The sequence below is a fragment of the Peromyscus leucopus genome, chromosome 9 (assembly GCF_004664715.2).
Source record: "Peromyscus leucopus breed LL Stock chromosome 9, UCI_PerLeu_2.1, whole genome shotgun sequence".
Classification (NCBI taxonomy): Eukaryota; Metazoa; Chordata; class Mammalia; order Rodentia; family Cricetidae; genus Peromyscus; species Peromyscus leucopus.
The window spans coordinates 44,225,867-44,243,185 of NC_051070.1; the positions used below are offsets into that span (position 1 = coordinate 44,225,867).

A 17,319-nucleotide genomic window follows, 5' to 3' on the forward strand; every position below is an offset into this window, starting at 1 on the left:
GCTATTACCAATTGTTCCTGCTTCTTCCTAGTTTACAAAGTAGTTTTCTATCAAAGATTGTCAGTAAGTGGGTGGCACAAAGAAACAGTATGCTAAACAAGCATTTTTTAACTGTAATTTAAATCCTTTTTTGAAGTCAAACTTGTCAATATGTAGTAGTTGACTTAAAAATGGCTCCAGATGCAATAAAAATAATTAAGTTATGAACAGACCAGGTCTCTGCCAAAATGAGGAAATAAAACTGGGGCAGGGGTTACTTCTGATGGGGTATTGTGGGGAACTAGCCTCTGAGGGCGGGCTGGTTTCTCTGGAGAGCAAATGCAATTTCCTCTGAAATGCTGTTTGTAAAGATACTTAAAGCTATCTTCTAATTCACCAAGGAGCAAAAAATATTAAAATCAAGATATTAATTTTCAGGGTATTCTAATGAGCTGCATTTTTACAGATTTAGGTCAGTTTTTTTCTTAGAAAAAACTATAGTCAAACCTGAGGGTGACAGAAAAAGAGAGGACACAGGAACTTTAAAAGCTGACCGCTCCTTCAGCACCTGAAATCAGTGTGCACAGGACACTCGGAATGTGAGGAGAACACAAGAACAGAAAACAGAACGCTCAGAAGAGACAGCGAACACTGAGTTCCTCAGTATTTGGAAGTAGAACTGAAACATAATTTTTATCAATAAGATACAAATAATATTACTGAATGAGATTTTCTTTTTTCTTTTTCTTTCTTTTCTTGTTTTGTTTTTTGGGACACAGTTTCAGTATACAGTCTTTGCTGGTCTAGAAACCTCAAAACTGTAAGAGCTCCACCTGCCTCTGCCACAGAGTGCTGGGATTAAAGGTGTGGGCCAAAATGCCTGGCTAAGATAGGACTGTTTTCAAGTGAAGACTTTTGACATCATCAAGAAGATAATTTTTGTACTGATTAAGTTTGTTCACTGACATTTTCATACATACATGCTGCATTCTGTTTCCCGTCATCTCTCATCTTCCTCTATTGTTATCCCCCTTCCTAAGGGTCCCTTTCCCAAATGCCGATTTCCCAAATGCTCACTGATTTTGACCAGGCCATCTGTGTGGTGACAGGTTTGGAACACCCACTGGAGCCTGGTGGGCTCACCAGTGGATACAAAACTGAAGACAATGATTTTCCCTTCACCCAAATCCTCCAGAGCCCAAAGTTTATCAGGGAGGGATAGGGCCCCATGAGTCCCTCCCTGATCCATGACTGGCTGTTGACAGGCCCAATCTTGTATAAGCCTGCCTTATTTTAAGAACAGTAGTAAAATAAGAGAGAAGTAATAATTATTAATGAAACAGGGAGGTACTTATATGGAGACAATGTTAATTAATTGAAGGATTAACCATTTACAGATACCCTGGCCTTCTACTGGATAGTAGAAGCACATGGCCTATCTTGTGATATGTAAATTTTTCTTGCTATATTGGAAAAGAAATTTCCTTGGGCTTCTAAAGAGATACAGTCCTTGTTAAAAGCAATGTTGCCAACCAATACAAAAGAAAGACAAACAAACAAACAAAAAAACAAGACTATGATTAATACAATGCAAAATTTAAAAATAGCATCTAAAAAACATCTGGCTTGGTCAGTCATCAAGACCCCCTGAAGCCCAAGGCAGCTCATATCTAAAGAAAATTAATATAGATCATGAGAAAATACAATAGAAAAAAGGATGAAATTTGAGAGGAAAACAAAGGAATGGGGGGTAGGGATGGGAACTACCACAATGCTTGAGCCTTCTCAATGCTTAGAAAGGAAAGTCCTTTAGAAAATAAAAACAATTTTTATTCTGCCAGATGCTGAAAAGACTCCTGCCCATAAAACAGTCCCTTAGAGGACACAGAGTTCCCCCAAAGTCATTCACTCCTTACTGACAGTCTAGATGCACAGAAGTCCTAACAAACCACCATGGGAGGAAGGCTGGGGCGGCGGTGACTTTTTTTTTCAAAGAAGTTACCAGGATGTATGGAACACTCTGCAGTTCTTGGGCAGGGAGTTGCTGGAGACAGCAGGAAGAACGTGAACTAAAACAGACACCTGGCGGTAGGCAAACACTTCAAGCTGGCCCAGTTTATCACTACCACGTCTTCTTGTCCTTCTGGGTTTTCACTACTGAAAAGAAATCCTTCCACTAGCTGAACCGTGACGAGCATTTCCACAAACTCAGAAAAGTCTGCAAGTTGTTCAGTCTTTAGAAATAAAAACTCTGCTCAAATGGTGCATAGATAATTGAGTCTTTTACTCTGAAAACCAGCTTTCTTGGTTGAGAAATTCTAAAAACTCAAAACGATGTTACTTTTTGCACTTTGGCAGGCACTTCGTTTCTCTTTTCCAGACAAAATGAAAGACAGTGTACAGTTTCTAGTCAGTGTAGAAAGGATCAGAAGGATTGGGTAAGAACAAAAATGAAAAGTTGTGCACAGAAGCGATCAGGGGGCTAAGGCTGATGAATGCTCTGGTCCCGGGATAAATCTATCAGAAAATGGATTGGTAAATACTAACTTACAAGTTTAAGAGGAAAAATGAGCAAATTTTCATGTCATGATAGTCTATAGCCTTTCAAGAAATATTTACTGCGTTTGCAGTAACAGCTGTGGCTTTATTGGAGATATACTCTAACAGGTAACAGGCGGGGAGGTGACTCATTTTTAAGCACCTGCCATGCAAGTGTGAGGACCTATGTCAGTTTCAATCCCACTGAACCCTCCTAAGAAGTTGGTGTGGCTCTTTTCTTCCTTGGCTGCTCAAGGGCTGCCATCATGAATGACACAGAAACTTCATGATGAATGTCAGCTTCAGAGGAATCAAATGGTCATTGATGTCCTTCACTCTGGAAAGGCAATGATACCAAAGACAGAGATCCGAGAAAAGCTGGCCAAGATGCATAAGATGACCACACCAGAACCCATTTGGGTGGTGGCAAGATAAATAGGTTCAGCATGGTTTATGATTCTTTGGAAAGAAGAATGACCCTAAACACAGATTTGCAAGACATGGCCTTTAAGGAGAAATAAAAAAAAGCAAAGAAAAGACCTCTAGCAAACAGCAAAAGGAACTCGACAACAGGAAGGTCAGGGGCTGCCAAGGCCAACACTGGTGCTGGTACAAAAGTGAGCTAGAGATTGGGTAAGAGCAGGAGGAGCAGAGAGTCTGCAGTGACTTGATCTGCTGTGATGGTGCAAATTTCTAAGGAGCAGGCAAATCAATCATAAAAATCCCCCAAACAAAACAAAATGGCAGGTAAGGGGGAGTGCATACATATGCCCAGCACTGGAGAAGTAGAGATAGGAGAAACCCTGGCACTTGTTAGCCAACTAGCCCAGCCTGATTGACAAGTCCTTGGCCAGTGAAAGACCTTCCCTCAAAAAGCAAGGAGGATGCTGCTGCCTTAGGCACGACACCCACAGCTGACTCACCTCCACACTCATGTACTCGTGTGTATGTGCGCATATTATATACACATAAAACAGGCAAAAACCCCTTCCTTTGATAAATATTTTAAAGGAACTGATGTAATAATAAACCCCGAGTGTGGTATGAACTAGATCTAACATGAGGTTAAATATTAAAAGATTTTGTCATGGGCCAATCAAAAAAAAAAAAAGAGTTTAAAAAGTAATTTTGATCATCAGGGCAAAGTTTAGATTAATTTTTTTGCACTTTGCCTACTAGAATAGGCATGCTCTCCAGGGAGCTGGCTGGGGAGATCTCTTTTGGTCAGTAACCTGAAGTGCATATTTTATTTAATATATATTACCTAAAACTAACTATGTAAGTTGTGTTCCATGTATCTATTATTTGATATACTATATAACCCATCAATTATTTATTATCCTAATTCCTGGGGGCTTATGAACTGGAAAGATTTCCCATTGATCTGGTTTTACATTTGCCAGTCTCAAGTGACCAGGCTAAAACCATTTAGGGCAGAAGATGGTGCGCAAACAAGTGTGCATTGCTTGAGCTTTCCTGTCTATCTGTCCTTACATGGTAGATGCTCTCAAAGGGAGACACTGCTTTTAGTGGCAAAAATCAGAGTCTCCTCCAGCTCCACTGTTCTTGGGGGCATTTCACTGCAGAGGGAAAAGTACAGATGCCCCCAGGGGATCACAGGGCAAAGAAGCGGGGACTCTCAGGCCACATGTATGTGAGTTTTGTTGTTTGTTTTGCATGTCATGTTTTATCTTAAAATTGCAGCATCTGAGAGTATCTGCTTGCATCTCTAACACTGCTTCTTAAACCCCAAATGAAGGAAGTGAGGGGCTTAATCAGCAATGGGTTTCAGCGTGGGGGTCAGCTGGGGAGGTTCAGAATAAGGCAGAGAAAGGACCACACACAGCATTTGCTGGCTTCTGCTGGTAGGTCAGCAGCAAATGCACCTTTGTATGATGTCACATAGCTATGTCATCCTGGGACTGAGAAGTCCTCCCACCTCTTGGGTAATCTCTCCTAGACTTACAGGAGGAATGTCAACTGTGATGGGGGGAGGGGGAGGGAGGAGGAGGAGGAGAGAAAACAGAGCTCAATGAGGACCTAAAAGAAACATTAATTCTGGTGGAGAAGGGCAGGTCTTTGATAAAGAGTATGACTGTGTCGAGCAGGGATGGGTGGGGGAGCCTCCAGGCAGTGCAGGAGACAAATACACAGGAGTCTAAGGTATAAGAGAAGTCAGGGACATGAAAAAGTCAGCCGTACGGAGGAGGAGAGCTACCCAGACAGACACAGTGATCCTGATTGTGCCCAGAGCTCTAACATCATGCCAGAGTCTGCCCATAGGTGGCCTCATGTCTACTTATTTCAGAGGAAGGATTCTCCAAATGGATGTCACAAAGATGGGTAGGCGGGAAGAGACACTCACTGACTCATCTACTTAACAAACTTTCCCAGAACACTGGTCTTCATGTGGCTATTGTCTGGAAATAGGCAGGTGACATTACCCTGCCCTTGGGAGGGCTGAGTGTCCAGAGAAAAAATGGGGACAGGGACATGTAATTGAGCAAAAGAATGAATGACAGGTACACTAGCAGGACCTGACCTAGGTCAGTGGCCCTAAATCTACCATCAATAAAAGTTGTTACAAAAAGACCCATTTTGAAATATACAAAAATAGAAGCAAAAAAACCACAAGCTAAAGCTGAAAAATAATACCTTAAAATAATCTTCATTTTTATTTGTTGATAATTCAAAAAGACATTTCATTCTCATTAAAAGTTAAAGAAAGTTATTTTGGTACAATGTGATGGATCCACTTAGTCTAGCCTTAAATTCAGTTTGTATCAACAGCTGAAGAGCAGGTCCCACAGACACGTGCAGAGAAGAAACCAGTACTTGCTCTCCCTTGTTACCCCAGGCTTGCTCTGCACGCCACTTGAACTGCTTTGGCCCAAAGGCGGTATACAGAGTAGGCGCGACACCTGCCTGCCAAGACGAAGAGCAGGCAAGCGCTAAGAACTTTGGCTACAGGAAAGAGCGGTGTGGTGTGGACTTGCCGCTGGCCATGGGAGTCACCGCAAGTTCCAGGCAGGACAGAGAGTGACCAGCTCCGCTGGCTGGATAGTGCGAGGCATAAGGAGGCCAGAAGAGCAACAGGGTTCTCAATCAGGAGGCTACAGCAGACCAGGACAGAGACACAGAACGAACTAATATCTGTTATGTCAGCAGGGGACCCTAGCTAGACCTGTTTTCCTTAGCTTTAGGCTGGGATCCTTCAGTCACTAGCTTAAAAAAAAACCCACAAAAAACAAAAAACAAAAAACCTTCAGACAGGATCTCTCTACATGGTCCTGGCTGTCAAGTAACGTATTACATAGACCAGGCTGGCCTCGAACTCAGAGATCTACCTGCTTCTGCCTCCCGAGTGCTGGGATTACAGGTAAACCCCTGTGGTCACTGTAAGTGGAAGGGGGTAGGTATTTCTTTTATTACAGATCCATCCCACATTGAATCAATTTACCCACTAAGTCTGTAGACTAGACAAAGTTATCAAAACACCAGAATAATCCCACTATATTTATGAAGTGAAGTCATTGCTGCTGAACTTTCAGTGCTTAAATTCCACTTAATTAGTCTCTATTTACTCCCTATCACATGATCCTTTATTTAAATTTTCTACACCATTTTCCACTCCCGGCAGGTTTCATATAAAAGCTGTCCTTCAGAAATCACTTACACAAACATTCTTATCTCTGGTTCTGCTTCAGGAGAACTGACCTAAGGCGCCTGTTGATTATTTGAAAGAAGCAACATGTTTTTGGATTTCCAGCAATGCCATTGATTCTTCAGTACAAACCATTATAGCTCTGTCTTGGTTCATAGGAACTTCTTCCAGAGCTGTGCACTGAGGAATCCCAGGAACACACACTAAACACCTTCTGTTCTCTGTCCCGGCTGTCACCATCTCAAGAGTGGCTAGAACAACAGCTGTCACACAAGGAACCCCAAACTTGTTAAAGCAAAACAAAAACCTGAGCAACCTCCAGGGGCGGGGAGGTGATCAGTACTAGCAGCCATCTTTCCTTGCTCTGCATGGATGCCACAAGGAACTGGCAGCTGGAGCTGGCCGGAAAGGCCCCGAGAGGGCGGCAGTGTAAGTGGTTGGAACATGATATCAAACAAGCATGTTCAGATAATCTGAGATTAGAAAATATTTAATACTGAGTTCTTTTTCTAATTATAAGACTAAAAGTACTTGATTCATTCCTTCATTGGAATACCAGTGATTTTATAATGTCAATCAGGGTGAAATAATTCCCTAAAAATTTCATTTGAGGGGTTGGGGGTCCAGATGTGGTAGTGGGCACCATTAATTCTAACACTAGGAGGCAGAGACAGGAAGATCCCTTGAGCTTGAGGTCAGCCTGGTCTACAAAACAAGGTCCAGGCCAGCCAGGGGTACATAATGAGACCCTGTCTTTAAAACTGTTTTAAAACATTTAAAATTTTTTGTTTGAGTTTAAAAAGTATAAATTAACCAATTTAATTCTAATGGCTGATTGACTTAAGGGGAGAGAGCCTGGAGGCAGTGGTTGAAGAGGGGCAGCTGTAGCCACAGTTCTAGTCCTACGATAGGAAGCACACCATCACATTTAGAAAACATAAGCGCTTCTTAAATCTGGATGGCAAATTCGGTTCTGTGTTATTAGTTGTATTTTCTTTTGTATTTCTGAAGTTTTATTCAGACTGACTGTGCTCTGGTGGCGAGAGATAACATGACTGTGAGAGACTACGCCAGCAGTTCTCAAGCTTAACCTGGGATTTAGAGCTTGAGGTGAGATGGTCCCACCAGCTCGTCATCTCTCCGCCCGCTTTCACAAAACACCAGAGAGGGAGCCGCCTGGCAGGGACAGGGTCAGGGTCTGTAACTCTGACTCATCAACCTATGTCGCCCACAAACGAGAAGCGAGAAACAAAGCCAGAAAAGGTACTGTGACACAGCACCAGCCTAGGAGAAACAGCAGCAGAAGGCAGCCTTGGCTAACGTTTTTGTGAATCACCTGGGAGACAGAAGAGAGGACCAGGAGATTTGCGGGTGACACACCTCAGAGGAGGCGTGGCAGGTAAAGTGCATGTAACAACCTGGAGAAGTTATCAAGAAAGTAGAAGAGGAAGTCTAATAAGGACAGTATTATTGAAAAAAAAAAGGAAAAAGATAGAGTCCAGAAGACAAGCATCAGTTGCCCAACAGTTTTATTGTACGATCAGTACAATGACGTCAAGCAAAGAGCTGAAGCCAGGCTATATAAAGCTAACTATGTGAGCTCAGCCAAGTTTAACCTTCCTGTGTCTCCCTGGTTCACCTAAAACAGAGATCGTCATGGTAGAATTCATAAGCACATGGTGAACAGCAACCACAGGCTAAGAGCAGGGCAGGGCCCTGCAGTATGTATCTTAGCATCTCTTCTGTGCTAGGAGAAAATCCTCCCTTAGGGCTCAAGGGCTTATTGTGGCTCAAAGTTCAGGGGTCCAGTTCTTCATGGTGGGAAACCAAGGCGGCAGCCAACTAGAAAGAACCCACACTCGTGTTTAGCTACCTTCTCCATTTTACACAGCTAATCCTCTTCTAGGGAACGGATCCACCCACAATCAAGACAGGTCTTCCCACATCAACTAACACAATCAAGACAATCCCGTTCCGATATCCTCAAGAGGGTACATTTAACCTAGACAATCCTTCACAGGTGTACCCTTCCTCCCAGGTGATTCTAGAAACTTAAAGTTGATAATGCTAACCATCTCCATATATATAAATGTTCATGAAAGACATAATATAGGGATTTCAGTGGAACTGGAAATCAACAAGACTCAAGTAAAAAATAATGACAAACCCAAAGATCTGCACACAGCAATTTGAGGTACCATCATACTCCAAGTGTCAATGAGGCAGTGCAGCATTCAGTAAAAAACAATTAATGCTAATGTTTAATAAAATAGGCTTTTCAAATGTATAGTGGGGAAGCTGAGACACAGGAACCAGATGTCCTCAGCAGCACCTTCATGGGACCTGTCCCAGCTCTGGATCACAGCTAAGAATGATGGATGTGATGACTCACTAATTTTCCCCATGAGACTTCACTGAAGTGTGGCCCTTTTCTATTTTCTACCAATACTTCTATCTGCCCCCTGGGGCTTGGCGAATTTCAAAATTTGTGCTGTCACATTCTGTTCTCCTCAGCCCGAGGACAGCCCTGTATGCGGATAATGCTGTGCTCTGTAAGTGACATTCATCCCAGATACCTGATTCTAAGGGGCCAACAATAGAATTTTGCACTTACTTCCTACAAACTATACTTCATTTGGTTTCACAAAGGGTAAACTTTAAAAATGTAATAGAGGAGCCAGGCGGTGGTGGCACACACCTTTAATCCCAGCACTCGGGAGGCAGAGCCAGGCGGATCTCTGTGAGTTCGAGGCCAGCCTGGTCTACAAGTGAGTTCCAGGAAAGGCGCAAATCTACACAGAGAAACCCTGTCTCGAAAAACCAAACAAAACAAACAACAGCAACAACAACAAAAAAGTGCAACAGAGGTAAGGCAAATGGTTTAAAGATAACTAAGCACTTTTTTTTTTTTTTGTTCCAGTTGAGTCTGTTTGGCACACCATTGTTGGCCAATGTCCTCAGTTTCCATCAGAGCGCCAACTCGGGTATCCTATACTTTGTGGATTAGGGAAAAGCACAATATTTTAACTAGCTGGGCTGGTTACAGGATCTACATAACACAGTCAGGTCCAGTGATCTTACTCAATTCTCAAACAGCTATGGATGCCTCTAGTTAATGAAAGCTGATCACGGACAAGAGTGAGCTTGACGATCCAGAGGAAATGAGCACAAACTATTTCAATAAACATCCACAGCACAAGTTTTGAATGTACACAGAATCATCCAATCTGGAATAAGCTTATCACAGATGAGGGCAGTCCTACTGAAAAAGGAAGTTAGAGCTACAGTTGGAGACGCGGCATCTCTATTTTTCATGATACCACTATGAGAAAAACAAGCAAAAATAGTAACAGAGCAGAAACCATACAAATCTTTTTATCTGAAGGGTAACAAATGAAATATAATCTGGTAGCTCACCCTACCTAAAATCAGGTAATTCTGATTTTAATAAACACATGTATTTTTATTAAAAAACTATATTAGTTAAATATTCAAGTGTCCTCTCTTTCATGTCAAATTAACATAAGATCATAAAAATGAGTAATACAGTTCACAAATCTTTGTATAAATATTCCTATAGACTCTTCCACTTGAAATGTATACCATTAAAATAATCCCATCTATCAATCTTGTAAATCTCTTAAGTCACACTCTTTAGACATCTTGAGTGCATCCAAATACGTGAACTGCCTAGTGTGTTCATTTCATGCACTGTGATCATTACAATGTAAGCTCCTAAAACCACACTCAAAAGCACCCCAAGTGCTTCGTGTTTTTACTCATCGGGACTGTTTTGAATGGCTCTTGTAACTAATCTCATTTAAATGACATCCATAAACCAAACAGAGGGACTGATTAGGTGGCAACATCAGAAATCCATTAGAAGATTCCACAATAAACACAGCAGAGACCCTAAGTGATCAGATACACATTACAGAAGTCCTAAACATTCTTTCAGATGGCTACTTTTAGGTCCTTTAAAACATAGGTTTCTGTTAAAGCAACTGCATACATTAAATTCTATGTCAAATGCAGCTCCAGTGTTGTATGTAAAGGAAAACACGCTATGATGAAATTAGTGGGAATAGCGGTCTAATTAGTGAGGACTCTAAAATATTTTATATTTTAAATGGAGCCTGTTTACCTTCCACTTTACAGTCAGTTAAATATTTAATATTGATGAACAGACATGCCTGGGCCCTGATAAAATGAGTACCTACTTTGTAACACTATTATCAGTCAATTATATAGCAATGGGTGCAATAAAAAATAAACTTTAGTTTTGAAATTTTTATTATTTTGAGTTTACAAAATTCCTCAGAGAGACTATCTCTGTATTTATTTATTTAGACTATCTCTACTATTTATTTAGCCAGGGTCAGAATGACAAACTAGCAGAATGCTTCACAACTTTGTGGGCCGTTAGGTACTTCATATCCAAGTGTTGGTGTTAAGGTACTCCAGGCAGAGAGCAAAGGATGCTACCTCTACTCCAAGACTGTAAAAGCCCCCCAGGACCAACTTTTTCACTGGAGAGAAGAGACATCACACACACTGTGTCTGTGCTCTTTGCTTAGAGGTAAAGAACCTGAGACCCAAGTGCACTTAGAGTCTTAAACCCACGTTACAATTTGAAGGCTAAAAAACAATGATTTAGGCATTTAGAACTTTAAAAGCTAATAGATTAAGTCTGAAGGATATATAAGAACAAAATAATAAAGACGAAATCAGCAATTACTGAAACGAAAGGAACGTAACAAAAGTAGTTTTGAGTAGAACAAGACTATAAGCTGGGTATGGTGGTCCATGTCTTTAATCCTTTCACTGGGAGGCAGGCAGCAGATCTCTCTGAGTGCAAGGTCAGCCTGATCTACATGGCTAGTCCCAGGACAGTGGGGCTATATAGAAACACCTTGTCTCAAAAACAAAAAGACAAACAACAACAATAAAATCAGTAATAAAAGTGGGGCCATTATAATAAAATCAGGAATAAAAGTGGGGCCATTATAATAAAATCAGGAATAAAAGTGGGGCCATTATTTACCTTATATTCTGGGATTACATCCATATGGTTACTACACATCATCCTTTTTTTTTTTTTTTTTTTTGTTTTTCGAGACAGGGTTTCTTGTGTAGCTTTGCGCCTTTCCTGGGACTCACTTGGTAGCCCAGGCTGGCTCGAACTCACAGAGATCCGCCTGCCTCTGCTCCGAGTGCTGGATTAAAGGCGTGCACCACCACCACCGCCCGGCTACATCATCCTTTTTGTGTATCTTTATGTGCACATGTTTACAACTGTGTGGGTGCATGTGTTTGTGCATGTGCTGGTTGAGGTCCAAGGCTGAGGTTGGTAGTCTTCCTTGGTTGCTATCCACCTTATTCATTGAGGCAGGGTCTCTCAACTGAGCTGAGGATTTACCAGCTTGCTCTAGGCCTTTCAACGGCTGGAATCACAGGTAAGCTATCATATCTATTTATACAGGGGTTGGGGATCTCAACTCTGCTTCTCATGCTTGGGTGACAAAATGTTACAATCACTGAGACATCTCCCTAACCACATACTATCCTTTTACATATTGTGTGTGTGTGTGTGTGTGTGCTGATACACAGTCATGCTTGAAAATGTTTATTTACTAATTCATTTATTTATTAAGAGAGGCTCTCACAGGCTTGGAGCTTGCCTTGTAGACTAGGATGGCTGGCCAGGAAGTTCCACTGATCTAGCTGTATCTCCAAGTACTGGGTAGTAAGCACACACCACTATACACAGTGTTCTTCTGGATTCTGGGGACTGAGCTCAGGTCCTGGCTCTCATGAGGTGAACGCTTCACTCAGCTGCCCCTCCTGGCCCTGTCACTGGATTTCATTTGTGACTACTTGCTACTAATTTTTGTATCAAGGTCTTTTTTTGTATCCTAGTCATAGAAAAATACTAAACTTTAAAATTTCCTTTCATTATGCAGTTTTTGATGAAAAATAGTGTCTGTACTTTTCCTTATTTAAACAGTATTTTTCCTTAATGTGCTATTCAAAACTTTTTTTTAAAACATAAAACAACCGCTTTATTGAATTGTTTCATATTTATTGTCATAAAAGTCAACAGTTTCGATTTTGTCAAAGATTCTGTATCAGTGCTAAATAGTTCAAAAGCAAAAAAAAAAAAAAAAAAAAAAAAAAAAAAAAAAAAAAAAGTCAACAGTCATTTCTGTCAATGTTCCCCTATGTGCAATATATATTTCAACTGCAGTAGCCTTAAATGTTTTACTTGGTTTTCAGCCATCTATCTGATTATAATGTGCCTTTCCTTTTCTGTTTATCATGCCTGAGATGCACTGGGCTATTGGTGATTTCACGGTACTACATCAAATACAGGGACTTTTCTGGTGTTATCTCATCATGTAAGTTTTCTGTTTTACGTTCCCCACCTTTGAGACTCTGGCTGCTGATATATGATGCTGCCTCTTCTCAGGGTGGTCATTCTGGTCTCAGAATTCCTAATTATTGTCTTGTTTTGCTCAGTTCCCTTTTAAAATACTTGAAAATATTTATGGCAGTTATTTTATAATCATTCCATGCTAATTCTGTCATCTCAAGTGCATATTTATTAATTTTCTTGCTTCTTTCTGTGTCCAGTAACTGCCTGCTGACGGATTAATCTTTTCAAGGCATTGCTCACTGTCTCCCAAACACCCATCTTCTTTACTTCTAAAGTTGTCTTGCTAGAGAACGATGCTTCAAAATGCTGTAAATGATGAGCTAGTTTCTTTCCTTTGTCACGTTTTATCCCTCCGTCCTTTCCTCTGGTTGAGCTGGGGTCACTACACAGAGCAGGCTTCTCTCCAACCTCAGTCCCTCTGCGCAGCCTCCCCAGTACCGGGTCACAGGTGTGCACCGCCTCGCCCAGCGGCAAGCTCCACTCTTCAGGCCTCCAGTCAGCCTCTGCAGTACTGGTAGCTTCCCAAAGGACGAGCGAGCCATTCTACCGCACATGCTGCAGACAGGCTCCTGTCTAGTCCGCAGCACCACTGCAGGCTCAGGTAGGTGACTCAGGTACTCAGCTCACAGACTTCTCAGGGCCGCTGTGTGCCCAGAGCTTGTGAGTCTCTCCAGGTCTACCGCTCTCCCTGTGCCAGGGCTAGTGGGGGATAAATCCCACGAGGGACTTTTTGTTTTGTTTTCATCATATCTTAACTTCCTTTGGTCCTTTTCTCTCTGTCCTTTGACCTGCTCTGCTAACTGTTCTTATTCTAGAAATTTCTCTCAGAAACTCAGAATTATTTAGCAAAAAAGAACTCAAACCAGAAATTCATTCTTCTAATGCAATTCAGTGTTCTTTCCATGACACAGCATCTGTTACTGGGATCTACTGGGATCTACTGGGCTCAAAAGTTTCAAGCTGCTCAACGCTTGGCGTGTGCCTTGTGCCTGCAGAACTTAAGCTTCTAGGCGATCTGCTGCCTGCATTTTCTTTCCAAACCGAAACCAGTCCACAGCTAAAGCATAAAATGCCTCATGTTGAGAGATTTCATTTGCTTAAGTTATCCCTGATCCAACACTCCAACCACACAAAATGAAATTATCCACACGATAACTTAAGAAAGGCAAGAGGTACTAAGCCCCTCCCCCAGTCTACGCTCCTTAGCTCACGGGGCCACAGAGCTTGCCCTCCTTGTCCACTAGCTCAGCTTCTGAAGAGGAACAGAGGCTTGGCCTCCACAGATGCTCCTTCTAACTCGAGTGCCTTGAAGTTGATGCTATCGGCCTCATTCCTCAACCCACAAAATATCTATTAATTCATATTTACAAGGTATTAGTCATTTTAAAAATAAGTTTTGCATAGTTTTATCACCTTTTGAAAAAGATTTATCTTTGGCGTATGTGTGCACCTAAGTATGTGTACCATGTATGTGCAGAGGCCAGAAGAGGGTGCTAAACCCTCTAGAATTGGAGCTACAGGTGATTGTGAGTCATCACTTAGGTGCTGGGAACAGAACCTGGGTCCTCTGTGAGAGCAGTTGGTGATCTTACTCCCAACCCCCTTTGCCCTTTACTACCTTTTAAGGAAAGGGGAGCTCTGAGCACGAGGAATGGGAAAGGCTGGCTTATAGAGCAGGCTTCTAAGACAGTATATTTAATTCACGGTAGGGGAGAGATGACCAATCAGAGCTGAAGGGCTCATGCCCCTGATTCTCCCACCTGTGCAGCTGGATGTATTCTCGGGGTCTGTTGAGCAGGTGAAGGAACCGGTCCATGATCTTGTTCTTTCCTACACCCTGCAATTACATAAACAAACGTCTTAGGAGGAAAAGCATTCGACAAGCATCAAGAAGGGAAATTCGGATTGAATGGGCATGCCTCCAGTGCCATGGGAGGCAGGCCCTCGCTGGCTTTTCTAACAACTGTATTTGCAGAGCTCAGCACAGCACTGATATAAATAAGGCACCCAAATTAGTATTTGTCAAATGAACGAACGAATGGAGACAGAAGAGGTGAAAATCCTGGGAAAACATAATCAGGGACCAGGCTTATAGGAATGCTGATAATGGGCCGGCGGGAAGTTACGAGCTGATAAAAGCTGTACATGCTTCCTGAATGACCCAACTCAGCTGCTGCAGATTCAAGGTTATCAAAGCTGAACGACCAGACTGACAAATTCACTGAGGTCAGAATAATGGGTCACTTTGTCTTCTAGGAATCTTAGTACCTAGCTGAATATCACCCTCCAAATTTAAGCTTTTCACAGAAGCACACAGAAGGAACATCACGTTTGCATATTTGCATGTCAATTACAACCATGGGCGCTTTAAATGGCATGCTGGAATAAACACACAGTGTAAAATAGAATCAGATGATTAAAATGTTTGTGTTAAAATGTTCAGCTCTTTTAATTTCGGTGATCGCAGAGAAAAGCAAGTATCACGGATGCCTTCTAACACCAGTGACAGGAAGATCTGAAAGTGGTGAATCACGAAAAGCCATCGGTAGCTCCTCATCCCCATCAGCCCCTCCCACTTCCCATCAGCCACTGCTCCAGAGCCTGGAGGCTCCTGCAGGGCAGGGCTGCAGATGCAGGGTAAGATGCTCAGTTGCTCCAGAGCAGCTCCTTGCGGTGCCTTTAACCCCAGTCATACCTACATGTCTTTGTGTGCCCGGCATACAATACATGTATTCCATATATGCTATGTATTCTACCACTCAATACAAGACTCGTAGAATATTTTTATATGCCCCCCCCATTTCCCTTTAACCTTATTCAAAATGCCCTAGGCCTTTGCAGTCTCAATATATAAAACATGTATTTTTTCTTCCTTCCCTTCCCTTCTTCCTTCTTATCTGATTATCACTCCATGAGTTCACAGGCCCACAGTACCGTCCTGGATGAGCTAGGTATGATGGTATATAGGATATAGGCCCTAGTTATGCTTCAGCATACCGTTTACTAGGAAAAACAAATAGGATGTAATATACATAATATTGGTAAATTATAAAGTGCTCCTTAAGCTTGTTAAAAGCAGATTGTGGGATGGGACATGGTGGTGAATGCCTTTAGTCCTCTACATAACTAGTTCTAGGACAACCAGCCGGTATTATGATCAATCCACATGAGTCTATTTAATGTGTAATAGGGGTTTATTAAGATATAAATTGAGGAAATACATTCATGAATACAGAACCAAGTAAATAGCTGAAGTCATCCTCTGTTCTGACCGGGACAAAATCAACCTGGCAGGACCAAATCCACCTGGCGGGACCAAATCCACCTGGTGGGACCGAATTCTCCTGTTGGGACCGAATTCTCCTGGTGGGACGATTCTCTGGTGGAACCGATTCTCCTGGTGGGACCGAATCCACCTGGCAGTTTGATCAGAGCAGGAAGCAGGCAGCAGGAAGAAGGGGCTCATGACCCCTTCCTCCCTTTCAAGGGGTCACGTACAACAGCAAGAAGCACCGCCTCCTTCTGGTCCTTTAGCCTAAGGTCATGGGCAGAGCAAATACCACTACATTTCCCCTTTTTGTCTAAATAAGAAGGTTCTAAACTTAATGCAAACTATAAACAATAAGAATGATTCTCAAGTATTGTCTAGGAAAAACAAAGGGTAATAACAAACAAAAATTGAACTACAACAAGAATACCATCAAACAAGACAGACATGCTAAACGTCCAAAAATGTCCAGATTATAGGTAAATGGCAAATTACTGAGATTACTCCAATAGCTGTCCTATCCTGAAGATTCTAACTCTAGTACTAACATGTTCTAGCTAAGATACAGGAAGACTGTAACTGCAACTGTCTAGTCTTCAACTCCATCAATACAAAACTGTATTTGTTGTATTGTGTGTGTACATACATATAGTATATATATTTCTACTCCTCTTTGAGGTATTTTGTATATTGATATAAGTGTAAAATTGTATTTGTTCTACCTCTGTTTAGGATATTTTGTATAGGTTATTTAAGTAGATAGACTTACAGAACTATAGTCACTCATGCTTGTCATTTCTATAGTTATGTTAGTTAGGTTCTCCAGATTTACAGAAACATATGTCAGATGGACAGGTAATCTTCAAACACTTCATAGACCTAGAGAATGTGGCATTTAAATGTTTTGATAACTTAGAATTCTGTTGACATGAGACACGATTGTTTCTGGCAGCACCAATCTACTCCTAAGACAATGTTGGGCTGGAAGGTGACCCAAAGGGGTCCTGTTGTTTATCTCATGGTACCAAATGTCTATGTGGAAAAGGGGAGGCCCAAGCTCATTCATGGAGAGACTGCTCTGCTCTGCCTGGAACTTCAATGAGAACCTCAGTATGAGTGATTCAGGGCTTCCCTGTCAGTTTCTGCTGGGTGACTCTAAGTGCCCAGTTTGATGTCATCTTCTAAATGCTGATAGTCATTCCAAGAAACCTTGCCAAAGGAGAGGCGTTCTCAATGAACGCTTCTAGCTGGGTGCCTCAATGGGGCTTCTCTAGGCAGTTTTTTGGGGAACCCCAGAATCTGATGTTACGTCTTGCTTGCCCTATTAATTGGGCTGCTGCAGTTGTTTCTGCTGGAGGGTCAAGTATCTGGTTTGCTAATGCTCTTGCTGTCTGCTGCTCTTCTCCACTACCTGATCTTTATTCTTCTACGCTG

General features: G+C 41.9%; 1 protein-coding gene and 1 pseudogene across 1 annotated transcript in view; one reads left to right on the forward strand and one right to left on the reverse strand.

Moving 5' to 3' along the window:
* The window catches only part of Vwa8 (von Willebrand factor A domain containing 8), a 342,755-nt gene that overhangs the window by 147,394 nt on the left and 178,042 nt on the right, over positions 1–17,319 (reverse strand). The window contains 1 exon segment of the mRNA XM_028878597.2: positions 14,378–14,454. Coding sequence (XP_028734430.1) covers positions 14,378–14,454 — 77 coding nt within the window.
* On the forward strand, positions 2,788–5,560 carry LOC119088485 (annotated as a pseudogene).